Here is an 18743-nt window from a genome sequence, read left to right on the forward strand (position 1 = left end):
TGTGTAACCTTATTTTTTTGCTACACAGAAGCGAGAGGTCAGTACAGTTTTGGCTGATGTTATCAAACACATGACTCCTGATCGAGCGTTTGAAGACGCTTACCCACAGGTAAAGAATTTATTTTGCCAAGTCTGTAAAAATCTGACGTGTGTTTTCTTAGCTGAAATTAATTCTTAAACATTACTGATGTCTTACCACAAAATAATTATCTCTAAACACTGGCTATAATTTGGCAAGCCTTTAGCAACAGTGTAATGCTGTGATTTGTTCCTGCTTTTCTCCCTGCGCATCAATCTTTCAGTTCTGAGAAATGCTAAATTGGAATGATTTATGTGTTTAGAAGTAGTAATAGTTAACTCCTACATCAACAGTGGTGTTGTGCTGAAGAAAACCAGCAGTCATGGCAGACTGTTTAGACAAAAGTAAACCACAAAATAAGGCGTCAGTGTAATATTGTGACCAGTTCTTGAGCCTGCACACCAGGTGAAATATGGGTTAGCAGAAGACGTTCTAGAAGACGGTTTTTGTGGTTACTTGGAGGGTAGCTAAAGTGCCTACAAAAAAAGATTTAACAAACTGGTTCAGCTTTTTTTGTTTATTTGGGGTTTTTTGAGTCTAGAATGCTGGAAGACATGCAGACTGTAAATTGGAAAAAATCTGCCTAACTCTAAAAATTGAGGAACAAATAAAGCCTTTGTTCATAGTTCTGTGGACCCTGATGGTCTTCAGAGCAGCTCCTGTTGGAACAGCAGAGTTGAAGCTGATCTTACACTGGGGAAAGAAATTCCATTGGTGATGCTTGAAGTGGCTTCCAACCCCATTTTCTGTGAATAACTAAAGAATCATCTTTGGTGTGGGTAGTCTTAATTTTTAACTTGTATTACAATAATCTCCCCTGCTTTTTTTTTTTTTGCTTTAGCTGCAGTCAATTATTCAGAAAGTTATTACCTATATCCATGACTTCTCTCTGCTTTTTTCAGTGGTAAGTGTTACTCTGTTTAATGCGTTTTTAGGAAGAGCTGTTTTGTGCTGTTTCTGCAAGAGATTTTACCTCACTTGGATATTTGGTTTGCAAGCTCACATAGTGAGAGGACTTTTTGTCAAGTAGATAAGTGCAGAACCATTTTGAAAGCACTCTGCTGCTTGCTACTTAAATATTCATCATTCTAATTCTAATTTTCTGTATTTTTTTCCTTAGGCTGTTAGATTCTCCACATTTGTTTCTTGCTATGCCATAGGTGACAATCAATGGAAGATAAAACACCATTTGTGTGTGTTTGTGTAGTAGCTGTTTCTATGTTATGATATATACTTAACGTACTCTTCTTGGGCTTAAGTTTGGCACTGAAACCAAGTGGAACTTGGAGAGGTCAGAGACTGAGGGACAGAAAGAACAGGGCAGGTGTCCGAGTACTGAAAGCAGCTGAAATTCAAACCTGACCCTGTGGATCTGGGGTCAAATCTTGTTCACAAATCAGTCAGATAATTCTGAAAAACTTACCCTCGCTATATTCTCGAGGTGGTACAGAAACAAAGTATTTCAGCATCTTAACAACTTAAACCCTTGTCTTTGAAGAAAGTTTGAAGGTCTTGGACTTTCAGAAGTTGCCCTGGATACATGCAAAAGGGTCGCTGGTGTCTGGCCTGTTTTCATTGGTTTTAATATCCTACCTTTTTCCCCACAGATGTCTGAATTTGTCGTGATCTTAAGCTGTTTCAAGCATATGATTAATTTTTTAAAAATTTGCAACATTTGATAAACGGTTCAGTGTTTTATTCTGGATCTCTGCAATCAATAAATTGATACACCTTTCAGCCATCGGTGCTTTTCAATTTGTTCCACTCTTTGATCTTTCAAGATGAATTACTGTCTTCAAAAACAATTCAAATAATTTTAGCTAAAACAGCTACGATTATAAAACTTACCCCAAATATTTATTGTTTTAGCATGCTGTTTGTAAAATACCTAGTTTTTACTTGTTCACGTATTTGTACTTTCAGGAGAAATTCCTGCCCTTTCTGGATATGTTCCAGAAGGAAAGTGTGAGAGTGGAGGTTTGCAAGTGCATTATGGAATCTTTTATTAAGTAAGTGGAGAATATTGCGATGAGATGCACTCTGGAGGGGCTGGGGAATGTGGGGAAAGCTTGCTAGGGTGGGTGAGGCAATATATAGTATATGTGCGGGTGTTCCAGGCTATGGGAAAATGAAAATGGGTCAATTTTGTTAATCTATTGACTGTTTGACTATTCACAAAAAAAGCTGAAATCCAAGTAATCATATTGCTCCTGACTTGCTGTGGATTGACAGAATAGTTGTTCTCTGAGCTTTTTTATGTTGCCTTAGTTGGTTTATGAAATATATTTCCTCTTCCAGCTGATACGGTAGCACTGACCTGTTACCTTGGTATAACGGAGGAAGAGAGAGATGCTCTCATTACAATCTCTGTTATGTGATATAGAAAAACAGGTATTTCCACAGCTGAAAATGAAGTTAGAAGATGAGGCTTCATCTTCAAATATTGTATTAATCAGAGTCAAGTGGTCCTTTTCTTTTCAAATAGTTAACAGGTTCCTCAAAACATTTTTTTATTCACCCTCCCATCACGTATTGGCACACGCCGCTAAGCCCAGCCCAAGCCTGCGCTTGTCTAGGCTGGACAGGCCAGCTCTCTCGGCCTTTGCTCGTACGAGAGATGCTGCAGCCTCTTCATCATCTCAGTGCTCACTGCATGGTGCCTCTGTTCCCAAACAGGACGTTTATCCTTCCTGTCTGTCCAGCGGTACCTGAGAAATTGTATCACCTCTTGGTAGATCTGGGCTTGCTTTGTTTGGACGTTCTGAGATTGCCTCACGGTATCACCTGTCCGGCTTGTTGCGTCCCTTAAGGAGTCAGGTTCTGCGGTTTGGCAGTGAAGCTCCGTGTCTTCAGATAATATTTCTTGGCTGGCGGTTTTTGGAATTGTATGTCTATTAACCATGTGATCTTTGGAGTTCTATTGGTTAAAAAATGAATGTAAAACTTCTGTAGTGTCATACAATGCTGATGATTGGAATTATGCATTAAATCAGCATTATTCTATTCATTGCTTTTCATTTTGACAGAGCAGGATTTTTCATCACTTTTTCTAAAAATTTTATAGGCATCAGCAGGAATCTACAAAGGATCCTGTTATACTCAACGCTCTTCTGCATATCTGCAAGACAATGCATGATTCTGTGAAGTAAGATTAACTTTATTCGTACTAATAACTATGGTTTCTGCAAAGTTGAGCTGCTCCGTGAACAGTTTCACATTTCTGAGGCTGTTTGTTTCGTGGTGGATTAAGACATGGACCCAGTTAGCGGTGAGGGAAGAGCTGTGCAGTGAAGTGGCAGCACGTACCATTTGCTCTTTAATTGCTGCTTTATTTTGAATACTGAAGCAGAATTTTAAAAGGAAAGTAGCAATGGTTTTGTAGAATTTTTTAGTGAAGCAGAGACACTAAACGATCTTTTAAAAATATTTTTGAGAGTGAAACCAATGTAATCTTTGAGTTATAGTGAATAAGAAACTATTTTTGAGATTTAAGTGAATATGTAGCTATGAAAGCACAGATTGCCATACTCAGTTGTACCTTTTTGGGGGCCCCTTTTTTCAGCCATTGCAAAGGGGTGTAAAATCTTTCAAGGGGCACCTGAAAGCTCTCTAGGAACTTGAGTAGGGGAAGCCAGAACAGAAGCTCTTGAACCATCTGTGTCTTTCCCCTAAATCCTCCTGTTTTCCCCTTGACTCTGCTGAACTGTTGGTGATGCTGGGGGCCCTGTTGCACCATCACTCTCTAAGTGGCAGCTGTGCAATGTGGAAAACAGTTGTGCTTTGGAGGTAACTTGCAAAAATCACACAGAAATCTGTGCCTGATTGAAAATAGAGCCAGAATCACAATGCTGCAAATTTTAGATCTTAAGAGCAAAACTCCTTTTTTAATTTTTTTTTTCCTGGTTTGGGTTGAGTAGAATTGTAAGGGCACCGTTTCTTTTGGCACCCAGAGCCTCTCAGAATGGCAGGAACCTGTAACTTTCTCTGCCTTGATACGCCATGAATGCAAGATTTATTGCCAATAAAGATTTGGCACGTAATTCCAATTTACACCAGCTAGAGTGCTTTATTTGGGGCTGAAGCACCTTACGTGGCTGCATGTTGCACTAAAAGCCACGTCAGCCTTTAAATAGAACACGATATTGAAGCTGAAACAGCTTATTAAAAGAAATTAAGCTGTTCCTGGCAATCCATGTTTGGTGCTTCCGCTGACATTTTGCCAAAGCAATTTGATAGTTTACTGAGATCCTTAAAACCCCTTAAAGCAGGAGGTCTTTTAGCCAAGACGGTGTACATGGTTAGCTTGGTTCTGTTGTGTCAAATCATAAATTCTGACTGTCTTACAGTGATTCCTGAGGCTATTTTTACATCCCGCCCGGCTGGTGCAGGAACGGCCTTTGCACCGGGGGGGCCGGTTCAGAACTGAACTGGAAACCTGGGGCTGACCCGCAGATCTCATTACGGGTCGCTGAGCCGTTCAGAGCCCGTCAGCTGACTCCTTTGATTGGCAACGCGCTAACGAGCTAATCACGCTGAGCTTTTCGCTCCCCCTTTACTGAATTTGTATAATAAAACTATTGTTCTCTTCCCATCTGGTGTCTGAGCTGGGAAATTGGCCATTGATGTACTAAAGGTCAAAGCTGGAGACAAGTATATAATAGTAAAAGGATTAAATTGTATTAGTTAATTGTAATTTAACCTTTTGCTCATCTGTTTTCAGTGAAACAGGTTTGACTTATTGGATTTTCATGCGATGTAAATTTGTTTCAAATCAGGTTTGGACTCTTACTGTAGAATAGGGATCTGTGATAATCTTCAAAAGAAACTCTCTTTGCATACCAGTTTAGTTCCGTCCTTACTGAAACATCAAAAAGGCAGCACTGTAATAAGGTGATGTTAATTATTTTTTAAATTATGTGGCAGGGTTAGTAACAAAAAAACCAAACCAAAACAAACCCTAATGTTGTTTCTAAACTAAATACATTAACTATTCCAAAAAACATTTAAAGTGCATTTTGAAAGCTTTCCCACTAAAATATGGTAACTCTCTTATAAAAATAGATTTACTAATTTCTTTACGTTTTTATAATCAGTTCCTACTCATGTTGTTACACAGGTCCGAAGCCCTTTGCCTGCTGCAGTAAAGCTCATTAGCTCAGCTTCCTTCTCCTCGTGCCAAAATTAGAGTTTCTGTAAAATCTAAAGACACTCTTAGCAATTTTTACCTTTTTTTTTTTTTTTTTAATCTGGAATTTAATTTGGTGCCTGGTTGACTTGGTGATATTCATATTTAAATCAGCTGTATTGCTTTGTAACTAAAATGACGAGCTTAGTGGTCTTACTGTGCAATAAATACATTATGTGGACATAACAGTATATAAATTACTATGTATCATTTGAACCTTTACAGATAAATCAGATAAGCAGTATTCTCAAATTTACCATATAAATTGTCTTACAGTGCGCTAACACTCGAGGATGAGAAAAGAACGTTAGCGGCTCTGATAAATGGATTCATCAAAATGGTGAGTGACGGTGGAGTGCGATGTGGGGATGTGGAGCTGGGGCAGGGACCGTAAGTCTGACTTGCATGTTGTTTATTTAATCATCTTTTCTGCTACTTTTCTAAATTGCCTGTATGGTAAGTATTTACAAGTTAAACAGCAATTAAAGCCGCGCATATTACGGCATCAAAGAGGTTCACTGATTCGTCAGTGAGGTTCCACTATCCAGCTCCAAACGAAACCAATACCAGCTTTAAAAAAACCACAAAGTGAAGATAACTTGTATGCTCTTCTTATCTCTGTTTATCTTAATTTACAAAGAAGAGTATTTGTATCATCAAATGAATAGTCGCACAAAAACTGCAGCTGTTTTTTTTTTTTTCTTGAAATAAATTTGTAAACCTCTTATCCCAGTGAAACCTTTTGTTCTTGCCTGTTGTGTTGGAGGTGTCAGGTTGGTTTAGGGAGCTGCTCTCAAGCCTTTTTGATTCTCTAAGCAGGTCCTCTCAACATTGGCTTTTCTGTCACATCGTCAGAGCTCGCAGCCTTTGTCTCTGCGCATCCTCTTCGTTCTTTGTTGCAATTCTATGAATTTATCTATGGAGTGTTGCTTTCTCTTCAGCGATAATTTGCTGTTTCATCTGTTTTTAATATAATTTTGCTTTGTTTACCTTTATATGCAGTATGGCATTGTATAATTTCCTTCAGGAGGATTTCCCACATCAAATAATACTTGATGTGGCTTTATAGTCTTGGTTTAGGGGAAAAAAAATCCCATAGGAGCAAAAGGACTAATTACAGATTTTAAACCAGCACACATTAAGGTGTAGAGGGAAAAGCAGTTGTAACAGTCAGGCTTTTTTGTGGAAATTTTATATTTTTAGAGAAGCTTTCTTGAGACTAGGACTCCAGAATCAGCAGTTGCACAAATAGAGGAAAGGCACAGACAGTTTTCTGTAATGTAAGAAGCAATCCTGGTGCAGTTCCTTTGATCTTTCACTGTATGGATTCAATGTAATTTTGATTTTAATTCTGTAAAAATATCTTTTGCTTGTGGCTTGAGAAATAATAAATAATGCAACCTTCTATTGGAAAAAAAATTGCGTTTGAATACATGAATGTAGACTGCCTGGAGACTGTTCCTCTTGCTGGGCTTTTAACTGACAGCTGAGACGCTCCAGCTGACAGCACTTGGTTTTCTTTTAAATCTGGAGGGTTGAAGTCGGGTGTTCTCACACAAGGGTTGGTTTGACTTCTTTCCTGCCAGTGTGCAAGGTTGCAGGCTTTTGCCGTACTATATACACATATATTTATTACGCAAACTCAAGGAAAAGCTGCTTCTCTTGCTGGTGTATCTAGTTAGGAAAATGCTGGTATCTCTTGGAGGCCCTTTAGCAACTAGAAATTACATGAATCTGAACGCACATTCACAGATCTATTCCTGTTGTGGGTTTTTTTGGTGGTTTGGTTTTTGTTTATTTTGTTTTGTGGTTTTAGCGTGTGCAGGATACCAGGCCTTTGTCCCCGTTCTGTAAAGAATCAAGAGTTCTGCTAGTTTGAAAACACTTCACAAATCTAGATTTTAAATTTTTCTTGAAAAATACTTGATCTGTAAAGCGGGAGATCATGTAGAGTGTAGACAAAAACCCCCAGCAAAACTTTCAGGTTTCCCCGAAAGTGAAGCACTGGAAAGCAGACGGTTATAAGGACAGAGATTCTCCAGGTGCTGTTTTGTTGTTAGTGGTGGAGATTTTTCTTACTCATTTATGAGCATTTTGACTTTGAATATTTGTGGTTTGTCTGCATGCAGTTTTATATTTCTTAGTGGCCTACAATGGTAAAATGTCGGGGTTTTTTGTCTTCTACAGGTTTCTTTCGGCCGTGACTTTGAACAACAGCTGAGTTTCTATGTTGAAGCCAGGTCAATGTTCTGCAATCTGGAGCCAGTTCTAGTCCAGTTGATTCATGTAAGCTGCAGTTTATTTACTTCATCTTAATAAGTGGTGATATATTCGCAGTTCTCCCATTCCCTACCCAGATTATTGATCTGTGTCAAAATAAATTTGAAGTCTTTTTATCAGGTGTTGTTATGGTAGACTTTGATCTCATCTCTTATTTTATCACTCCCAACTCTCTGAAGTTCTTGCTTGACAGGCATGCGTGGTATCATTGCAATAAATAAAACTGGCTGTCTTGCAAGAGACTTCATGTCTAATAAAATAAGTGGCACTTTAGTGCATTCATAATTTGGGTTGTCTCTTCTATAATCCTTCATGTAGCAGAGATCAGACTGTCTCGCTGCAGATGTAGGCACAGTCCTGCTGGGATTGGGAAGGTTAATCTCTTTTCTGTCACATCTCAGATGAGCATTAGCTGCATCTGATTCCTTTGCAACATTGTATCTTTTCTAAAATCCTTTTATTATTTTGATTTTTTAATAAGTATGTTAGCTAGAAATCATGAATTGTATGCCGGGGAGGAGCCGATGACAGCACTATAGCTGGGAAGCAAGGGACGAGCTAAAGCCTTGAATAAATCAACAAGTCTATCTTTACAAACCTTCAGAATCGTATTTGCTTTAAGGCCCAGTCACTAAAATTATCCAAGTAAAAACTCAATAGTACAGTGAGGGCACACCATATCGGGGTGCCTTTTGATGGTTTCTGTTCCTTAAATGCATGCTGTAAAACCAGCAGTTTGTTATTTGCTGCTGACCTGATAAATCTATGCATTTTTCATAATTATTTGCTTTTGTTTGTTATCTGTAGTCTGTGAACCAACTAGCAATGGAAACAAGAAAGGTGATGAAAGGAAATCATTCCAGAAAGACTGCTGCCTTTGTCAGGGTAGGTCTGACTCTGATAAACTTTGAGCCTGCCTTCTTAGCAATAATACTATCTGCTGCCATCTAAGTTTATGATTTTTGCAAAAACAGTATGTTAGTAATTTTTGACGCTGTTTGTAGTCTCATTTTCTCTTTTACCGTTGATCTTTACTCCCTGAAGCCAAATGCTGCCCTTTAAGAAAAAATAAGACCCAAAGCCTCTAATAGCAGCTCTGTGTTAAACAGCAGCAAGATCAACTCCCTGTGCAAAGGAAGGTTCATTGGAGAAGTGTTTGTGTGAATTCTAGAAAGTTCAGCTGGAATCAGTATTTGGGTTTCAAATGAAGTGCTCCCTTTGGGCGCAGTGCCTCTGAGCCTGTATAGATATGGGCAGATGAGCTTTGAACGATGCACAGGCTCTGCCAGTCGCTTGTGTTCCCCTCTACTCTGAAATTTAGCAACTAAGAGTCTTCGTCTTCATGTGTTGTTGTCAAAATTTATTGCAAGGCGACGACAAACTGTGGCAGATGCTCTCTGTTAATTCCCCCCCACCCCCTCCACATAGGAAAAGGTGATAGAAGGATAAGGAAGAGAGTCTTGCAAGTTGGAAAAAAATGTTTTAAAAGCTTTACTAATGCTGCTAATAAATAGAGAAAATATACAAAATATACAAAACCAATCTTGAACATCCCGGGGTAGCGCAGGATTGCCCAATGTGAAGTTGGTGTCACTTCAGCGGCTGCAGGGCAGGCACCCAGAAGTCCTGGGTAGGACTTCATAGTAAACCAGAACTGGATTCAGGGATGCAGGATCTGGAACCAGGCCTGGGATCGCAGGCACGACAGGCAGGGTCCTCTTCAGATGCCAGCCATGGTCAAAGAGAGCGAGACCCTCGTGATCTCCCACTTTCATAGGGTGTGTGACGCATATGGGATGGAATACTCAGTTGGTCAGTCTTGATCACCTCTTCTGTCCACCCCTCCTTGCAAATACGCCCCTCTCGCGGCAGCGCTGGTGAAATTTTGTCAGAATTCTTGGTTGTTATAGCGATAAATCTAAACATGAGGCTGCTTCTGCATTCCATTGGTCATCTTATCAGTTTCGAAGCGCAGTGTCCGAGAAAACATGCAGCTACTTTCAAGGTATTTAGAAGAACTTAGCTGAAAGGAAAATCCACTAAAAGAGAACTGGTCTTGTTTTTAACAAAACCAGGACAGTTGTGAAGGTGTTTGCATGTGCTATTGTTAATTAATGAATTGTTGTTCATGGCACCTGTGTATGATGTCCTGGACCGAGGACAAGGGCTATGTACCTGGGATTCCGTGCTCCAGCTGACTGGGGGGCTGCTCCAATGGGGCTGCAGCCGTGTTGCCCCCAAACCAGGCTTCTGTCACCTGCTGTGCAAAAAAAATGCCAAATCGTAGCATAAAGAGCTGAGATGATGTTTATTGCAGAGTTGCGCAAGCCTGGATGCTGGAACAAAGCCAGCACGCCAGCAGGAAAAGGAATTATATGTATTATAGCCGTTATATACAAAATCCCATCACTACTCAGGGCAGTGCTAAAGAGCCAATTGGTTACACATTTGCATATTGCATTACATAATCATTTTAGCGTATAAGGAGCAATGTTCAGCTAGAGGACATTTTATCCAACAATCTTGAGATACATGTTAAAGCGAGACTCAGCTAATTGTGCGGGCTTCAAAATGTCTAAAGCTGATTAGGAGTTTTGCAGAGTCACCCTGATCTTTGTCAGACTGACCTAAAACTGAAAGGATTTACATATCTTTAGGTTAGCAATTGCAGGCAGGATTCATTCTTTTCCGTGGTAACAACAGCAGCTGCAGCACCCCACACCAGATCTGCTTCCCCCTAAACGTCCCCAGTGCGCCTGATTTCCCAGTTTGACAGGGTTTGTCCCCAAGGACCAGTTGGCTGCTTTGCTAGCTCAATTTTGGTCTTGACCTGCAAGCTGGTTATTGAGTAGTGAAGAACTCTTTGAGCTAGAGGCACAGAATAAGTTTTGAGCTAATCTACTCATAATAATAATAAATAGTGTTATATTTATTGAAATAATAATGAGAAATTTGAAGTTGCTGATTTTGGACTTCACGTAATATTTGCTTTTTATTGAAAGTCTGTCCCAAAACTGATTTACCGTGTATAAAATCAGTTGTGATTGCTATAACTCTGAGTTAGGAATTTTCTTCAGTTTCATTTTTGTATTTGCTTTAGGCTTGTGTTGCCTTCTGCTTCATTACAATTCCATCTCTGAGTGGTATCTTCACACGTCTTAATCTGTATCTACACTCTGGACAGGTTGCTCTGGCAAATCAGTGCCTTTCACAAGGTAAGGCACGAATTTGTCTCCTTAAAGGTTCTCTTATTTCGGGAATATTTCTAGCTGTGAATAATAACTTGGTTGAAATTGTAAGTCATATAAGTACATTTATAATGTAATTAAAATACAGCCCAGTTTCAAGCACTATTACAGTGAAAACTTGTCATATTAAAGCAGCTCTTCAATTCCAACACTAACCTTGTGATCTGAATAACCGAGACAGCTGACTCGGGTTGACACAGTCGTGGCTGTGAGGTAGGTTGTCCTAAATTACTTAGAAATTATGAAAAGCATGGAATGTTTTTCTCTTGCATAATTATGCAAGCACTCTAATCACAAAGGATGTGCTGTATTATAACTGTGGAAAAAGAAAATAGTTCACCTGGTTCACAGGCCAACAAAATCCTGCAATGAGCTGGAAAAGAATTAAATCATAGGTCAATGACACCAGAAATTTGCTATGGAAGCACATGTGTGGTAAATGCTTAGCTAAGAAAATATGCCCCTCTATCAGAGTGAAACAATGGAGTAATACCAGATAATATGAAGAATGAACAATAGGTTTTCTTTTTTTTTATCTGAATTATTGACTGAACCAGTGCCTGGGTACAGTTTTTAGCCATTAGAATGAGCATTAAGTCTGTATCACCATTTAATCTGACCTCGTTCCTGTTCATGTCAACAAATAGAAGACAGTTCCCAATTCTAAAAGTCTTCTCATACTTTTAACTGTTTGCACTATCTTTCTTTGCTTTTTTAAATTGATGTCATCCTACTCTGTTTTGCAGTTTTAATACTGACTTTAAATGTCTGCTTTCTGATGGTAAATGCTTTTCCTTTACAAGTTTTCAGTGGAGCTGTGAGAGTAATAAATGGGATTATTTTACAACATCTTTTGTTGTGACTATTAATTCTCTGGTTTAGCTCCGTGCTTCTTCACGAGAGCTTGTTTTCTGAGCTCTGCATTTACCAGTGAGTTCCAGCTGCACAACCAGCCTGACTTAGGATGCTGATTAAGACTTTTTAGTACAGGGTGACAGTTGTATTTCTTTGTTTTGAATCTGGTGCTGCCCGTGTAGCAAAGCAGAGGGATTTAGAGTAAAGCTGGCTGTTGTGTCCAAGTATGTTGTGCAAATAAAAGATCTGCAAACTCTGTTGTTGTGTGATGAGTATTGTGCAGTTTCTTTGTAGATTAACAGAGTTTACCAAAAAGGGACTCGCTTTTTCTTCCAGCGGTGCTTTGTTTAATTGACCAGCCTACCTTATCTTTTGTATCAATTTTGGTTATTGTTGCTGCGTTGTAGTGCATCTCTTGTTGGAAGCAAATCCAAAGCAATTTTTCTGTAATATTCAGTCTTTGAGGACTATGCCCTGCCCATGGTGGGACCAACTCTGTGGTTTAATAATCTTTCAATTTATAAACTGCTTTTGTACTATTTTTGTGATCCAAGTCTTCTCTGAGTGAGACTCTGTGCCCCAACAATTGTCAGGTTTCTCAGCTGTTGTTTGCCAGGTGGACACAGGGCACTCACCGATCAATGAACAGGATCCCCCTTTGGAATCTTTGAAGGTAGCAGGTATATGCAAAGTGCCATGAACTCAATCTCTAAAATGCATAACCGCTCTCTCCTGAATGTCAGACGCACGAGCTGGAGAGAGGAGCCTTTGGTCCATTTCAGCCTTTGTTGAAATGAAGCATGTGCAAAACTCTGGTGTTCAGTAACTCACTTCGCTTACCAAGGTGTTATGTTTCTACACTTTTTTGCTCTGTAGAAAAGCTGTTTTGGGCATAATTTGTATTCAGAGACATGTCACTTGCATGAGTAATTTAGCATGTCTTAACCAGTTAAGCAACAGTGACACCAGTCTTGGGACATTTTTTGTGAAATGTCTTTGCATATTGTGATGTATTTAAGTCAGATAATGTGTCCTTGAAAGTTACTTTTAACACAGCTTAATCTGTGTCTTGAATGCATTTCATGTGTATGAGAAGCAGTGATTAATTCATAACTGAAAATTTACATCCGGTCACTTAACAGAGTTAACTAGTGCCAATTTGACACTGATCTACTAAAACCAATGCAGCGTAAAGTGAAGCTTTAAGAGTGTGCAGTTAATGATAGCATTAGGTTAGGAAGTGCAGTTGTGCCTTGTGTGTAACCTATGTTTCATGCTGATTGAAAGTATCTTGATCAGTTTAAAACTGGGAATAGAAATGAAACGGACAGGTACCGTCCCTGACAGGACAACTCCGTCAGGAGCGGGGCACTCATGCACGTGTGCACACGCTTTCTCTTTAAAGAGTCACAGAATCCCAGAATGTCAGGGATCGAAAGGGACCTCGAAAGCTCATCCAGTGCAATCCCCCCGCTGGAGCAGGAACACCCAGATGAGGTTACACAGGAAGGTGTCCAGGCAGGTTGGAATGTCTGCAGAGAAGGAGACTCCACAACCTCCCTGGGCAGCCTGGGCCGGGCTCTGGCACCCTCACCATGAAGAAGTTTCTTCTCAAATCTAAGTGGAACCTCCTGTGTTCCAGTTTGCACCCATTGCCCCTTGTCCTATCATGGTTGTCACCCAGAAGAGCCTGGCTCCATCCTCCTGACACTCCCCCTTTCCATATTGATCCCCATGAATGAGTTCACCCCTCAGTCTCCTCTTCTCCAGCTCCAGAGCCCCAGCTCCTCAGCCTTTCCTCACACGGGAGATGCTCCACTCCCTTCAGCATCTTCGTGGCTGCGCTGGACTCTCTCCAGCAGTTCCCTGTCCTGCTGGAACCGAGGGGCCCAAAACTGGACACAATATTCCAGATGCGGCCTCACCAGGGCAGAGGAGACGGGGAGGAGTAGCAAGTTAAATTCTTGGATTTTTTGTTAAGTTCCTACAGGCAGTCTGGCTATTTCAGTGAGCTGAGCTTTCCCCTAAACTTGTAACAAAATTCAGTTTCACTGAATAGACTTCCGTTGGCAAGAGGAATATTTCTCTAAATTGTCCAAGTAACTTGAAAAAGGAGTAAAATGATCTATTGGGGTAATTTAAAAGATAAATAAAACCAAATAAAGTTTGACAATCAGAGAATCACACTGATAAATACCAGCAACTGGAGAGCTGCAGCTCAGCTGTGGTGAGTGGAGTGGAGCATCTCCCGTGTGAGGAAAGGCTGAGGAGCTGGGGCTCTGGAGCTGGAGAAGAGGAGACTGAGGGGTGACCTCATTCGTGGGGATCAATATGGAAAGGGGGAGTGTCAGGAGGATGGAGCCAGGCTCTTCTGGGTGACAACCATGACACGACAAGGGGCAATGGGTACAAATTGGAACACAAGAGGTTCCACTTAAATACGAGAAGAAACTTCTTCATGGTGAGGGTGGCAGAGCCTGGCCCAGGCTGCCCAGGGAGGCTGTGGAGTCTCCTTCTCTGCAGACATTCCAACCCGCCTGGACACCTTCCTGTGTAACCTCATCTGGGTGTTCCTGCTCCAGCGGGGGGATTGCACTGGATGAGCTTTCGAGGTCCCTTCCAATCCCTGACATTCTGGGATTCTGTGAGTGATGGGGTTGGGGTTTCACCTGGTCCCAGTCCCAGCAGCTCATCGGTTCGTGTCCGGCGGTTCAGCCGCCTCTGCCCGATGGAGCCGTGGCTGCCGTGTGAACCACAGCGACCCTGCGGTGCTCGGCTGAGCTCACCCAAACACTGCAGCTTTACAAAACTGTCACTGCAATTTTTCTTGGAATAGATTTTCTTTAATACAATGAAATTGGGTCAGAAACGTGAGTTTATAGGATGGCGAAAAGTCCACAGATGTCTGTGCAGGTATTGCTGTTCAACATGGATTAAACATGACTGTTGTCTCTTGTTTGCAGCGCCCAAGAGGTGCTTTAAATAAAATGAATCTGTAATTATGTTCAAAATGGTTTAGGTGATTTTGTCCTGGATGCAGTTTGTACCTCTGGAGAGCCTGTTAAGATCCCACCTGAGACAGGGAGATGCTGGGTTTTACAGAGATGTGCTTTTCATTTCGTTGGGGTTTTTTGGTTTTGTTTTTAAATGCTTCATGCTGCCAGCATAGAATAATAAATTCTCATCAGTCATGCCTTCTGTCATAGGGAGTGCTTGGACTAAATTGAGATTAAATGCATGCTCCATTGTGTCACTCTTGTGGATTTTTGAGGTATAGGTATTACTTTAATTGCGCATATTTCTTCCGCATGGAAATGCTGCTTTCCCTGTCAAGGAACAGTCAGCACGACTCTTCAGTTGTTGGTCACAGCATTCAGCAGGTGGGGAGAGATGACAAAACCTCCTGGGAATGTGTGTTGAGCCGTATTTTTGTTTTAAAGGCTGTGAAATCCTTGTCTTGCTTCAGAAGTAACATGCTGAGCGAATTAAGTAATTCAACTGTGCGACTAATTTCACTGGGGTACTGCTAAACATAAAACCTAATAAAAATGGAAGGTCTTTGTCTGCCAAATCAACTGATAGTGCTTAGTGTACTTCTAGATATTTTTTCTGTTCTTCCAATGTAGCTGAAACACAATTTCACTGGCAGATTGCAAGAGGAATTTCTTTTTCTACTTCAGAAGATGTTACTTTTCCATGAATGTTCTCTAAATATAACAGGCTTCAGCCACATCTTGGAGAAAGTATGGTATGGAATATCTAATCGGTAATTTTTAATCATAGTCTAAGGATGTTTTGTGTGTTTTTTCAGTAACATTGGATAACATTTTTTTAGTATTCCTTCATAATCTCCTAAAATCTTTATAGATTTGGAGAATATAAATAGAGGGAATTTGAGATAAAGAATTTAGAGAAATAAGAACCTGAAGAGTTTTTCTCAATTGCACATTTTACGATGTCTTGGCTCCTGTGTCTCTGCTGAGATGGGTATATGCTGTCTCTGTTGGCTTTTTAAATACTGTTCTCCTTCAAGGCAGCAAAGTAGCTTTGGGAGAAACTAATGAGATACTGGTTTGCTTACTAGTAATACTGAATATTGCTTTAGCTGAACCAAATTATGACTTGTACTGTTACCTGGGATTTCCACAGCTGGAAGCTTCTCTCATTCACGGAGCTTTTTCTTGTTCCTCTCTTAATCCCGGCCAATAGCTGTTCTGTAGGATTTGAGAGCAATGACATCTCTGTCGCTGTAAGCTTTTCAGACTCGCATTTTCTCTCAGTTTGTCAGTTTTGCAGGTTTGTCCAGCCCGTGACCTGTTTTTGAAAGTCTCTAGTAGCATCTACTAAGGGACCATACAAGAAGCGATAATGTAGAATGATGCTTTCAGCTGCAGGTGATGTAAATCCATCCTTCAACAAAGGCTGTATATGGACCATAGTATTTAATAAAATAGATGGGCCGGTCCTTAGGAATTTTATTTTTTAACCAATTTTTACTTTTCGGCCTTTAATCTCACATGCCAGTGAGTTGCACAGTTACATGCTACTTGGAGATCTGCTCCCTAGGGATTTATTTCTGTGTGGTTTTTAAAGGTGTTTCAGTGCATGCAGCTGATCTGCTCGTCATGCTGTGAAAAATTCACTCCTTCTTGGTTCGTTTTCTTCATACTACTTTCGAGACGATGGAGTTGATAAGTTCCTGGAGAATCTGTGTCAGTATAGTCTTTTCTAATAAGGAAACAGTTCCATGCTTTAGTATCTTTCTAATGATGTTTTTATCCTTTTGGAAATGGGCAGATCAGGACTGTATTCCAGGTGTAAATGCACACACTGTATGTGCGATACAGTGACACCTCCGCTTTCCATTCCTGCCCTAATGATTCTTATAATTGCCCTCCGTTTTCGGCAGCTGTTTGGGATGTAGTTTTCAGGAAACTGTCTATAATGACTCCAAAATCTTTTGTGAGTGCGAATACCCTATTTAGAGTTGATCTTTCTATAGCTGTAGCAAGGGCTATTTCATTCCTCACATGCCTTACTAATATTAGATTTCACCTGCTGCTTTCTTGCTCAGAAGCACGAGAACCATCTGCAGCATTTTGCAGTCCTGGCCTGGGCTGGTCTGCAAACACCGTCCCCTCCAGCTCATCCTACGGACACGTCTCTGCAAAACCTTAAGGAACATGGTGGTTGTTTCACTCTGCTGTGAAACCTTTTTATTCCCTCTCCTTCCATCCTCCACCTCATCCTTTATTGAGTTACGAATCCCCAGGACGACTTTTCTCCTTATCTTTTGTCAGCTTAGTTGTTTTAAGAGCCACGCACATGAGGGGCATTGTTAAATGATTTTTTTTTTTTTAAATCTAAGTATTTGCATTGGCTGGGTCACTTTTAAACACAAACTTGCTGGTTCTCTGGAAAACTCGAGAGACTTCTCAGGAATCATCTCTGTCTGCAAAAACCATATCGATTCTTCAGTGCTGTATCATGTGTTTCCGTGTGTCTGCTCAGTTGAGGTTTTGGGGTTTTTTTATCATCTCGTAATAACCAGCTGAAACTGTACCTCGCAGTCTTTAGGTATTACATAGAATTTAGAGAGGCAGGCTGAAATTTGTGGTTGGTACGGGTTTTTTTGTTGTTTGTGGTTTTGGGGGGTGGGGGTGTTGCATTTACTGATTACAGTTTAAGAATAACATATCTTGTATCTGTTGTTCTTGCTCATACGAATCTTCCCTTCCCTTTAGGCCTCTGTGTGCCTTTGTCTGCAAGTACTGACACCTTGTTAACAATCCATAATAAAGCTATTCCTAAAACTAGCACTAGCAAGCTTCATCCATATAATTACCTTTTAATCTGCAGCTGATTCATAGTATGAATTAACGCAGTACATTCCAGTTCACCGAGCAGCAGCACATTCATTTTCTTATTTCGTCTTTGTTACTTCAAATAATTCTTTGTAGTTTCTGGATTGGAAGTGATGAGTAGAGAGTTTTAAGACTGAGAATGTTCAATAGCTCAAGGGAAAAACGTATTTCAACAATGTGGCAAAACTCTCACAGTGACCTCACCAATGTGAGGAGAAGCTGTTCCAAATGTTTGCAATGCTTGGTTGTCAAAACAGTAATGTGGTAATTTATTTAACAGGGAAAAAAAAAGGGCAACTAAAAATCCCATGCTTGCTTCCCGTTCCTTTTTTGCACTGGAGTACAAACCTTCATTAAATTTCCAACATCTGTCAGATGCGGAAGCAAAATCTTTGGAGTGTTAAAATCCACCTGACAGTGTTGTAGAACACGAAGGTGATGTGGAATGGAGAAGACTGCGCGTGGTCCCTGGTTTTGTCCTTTGGGTGGACGTAGCCTCGTGTAATTGTATCCGTGACTAAAAATAGTTTGTGTGAGTATGTCAGACTCTTTTGCTCTTTGAAGGTGGACTTAAGGAACTTAATTGTTTCCCCATCTCTAATGGCTTTGCTCTTCCTTGGTTTTTTTGCCTGCCTGAAATCTTACATTAGTACAGTTTAATTGACTATCATAGATGCAACAAATACAATGTAAGCTACATTTTTATATGTAGAGATTGCTATGTAGAAACATAGGGAGGTAGATATATTGCTTTTTCTGTAGGAGAGCGTTACTGGAAGTGCCGACTTGGATATGCAAGACTTAGTTTTTGTAGCCTGAAGGTCAGCACATCTGCTCGGGGGAAGGCTTTGTAGGATTATGGTCAACCAAAGTGAAGGAGCTGCTGTGAAAGGATGAATTTAGCGAAGCATGAGGTATGTCATGTTCAGAGCGCTGCACAAGATGCAACAGCAAGCTGGGGAGACTTTATCAGGACGGTTTGTTGCCATGCGCAGGCTGGTCCCCCCTGATCCGACTTAGTGGCTCACTTGAGGAGCAGTGCCACAGATAAAAGAGCAGCATCCTTCGGTGGAGGCAGGCTTTTTTAAATTTTTTTTTTTTTTTAAATCAAGAACATATCACCATTGTGGTTTTTCGGTGCATTTTATACCTTATACCTTTGGGAAGCCAGATTAAGTGGGTGTATGTATGTGGGTCTCTTGAAACACATCTATAGCAATAGCTTTATAATT

The 18743-nt window shown here is 40.4% G+C and overlaps 1 protein-coding gene across 1 annotated transcript in view; it reads left to right on the forward strand.

Moving 5' to 3' along the window:
• The window catches only part of VPS35L (VPS35 endosomal protein sorting factor like), a 59491-nt gene that overhangs the window by 22759 nt on the left and 17989 nt on the right, over positions 1 to 18743 (forward strand). Inside the window, exons 19-26 of the mRNA XM_065644586.1 lie at positions 29 to 109; positions 921 to 983; positions 2003 to 2088; positions 3144 to 3224; positions 5541 to 5604; positions 7452 to 7550; positions 8352 to 8429; positions 10645 to 10759. Coding sequence (XP_065500658.1) covers positions 29 to 109; positions 921 to 983; positions 2003 to 2088; positions 3144 to 3224; positions 5541 to 5604; positions 7452 to 7550; positions 8352 to 8429; positions 10645 to 10759 — 667 coding nt within the window. The remainder of the gene's footprint in view (positions 1 to 28; positions 110 to 920; positions 984 to 2002; positions 2089 to 3143; positions 3225 to 5540; positions 5605 to 7451; positions 7551 to 8351; positions 8430 to 10644; positions 10760 to 18743) is intronic.

This window comes from Caloenas nicobarica, chromosome 14 (genome assembly GCF_036013445.1).
Source record: "Caloenas nicobarica isolate bCalNic1 chromosome 14, bCalNic1.hap1, whole genome shotgun sequence".
NCBI classification, from domain to species: Eukaryota; Metazoa; Chordata; class Aves; order Columbiformes; family Columbidae; genus Caloenas; species Caloenas nicobarica.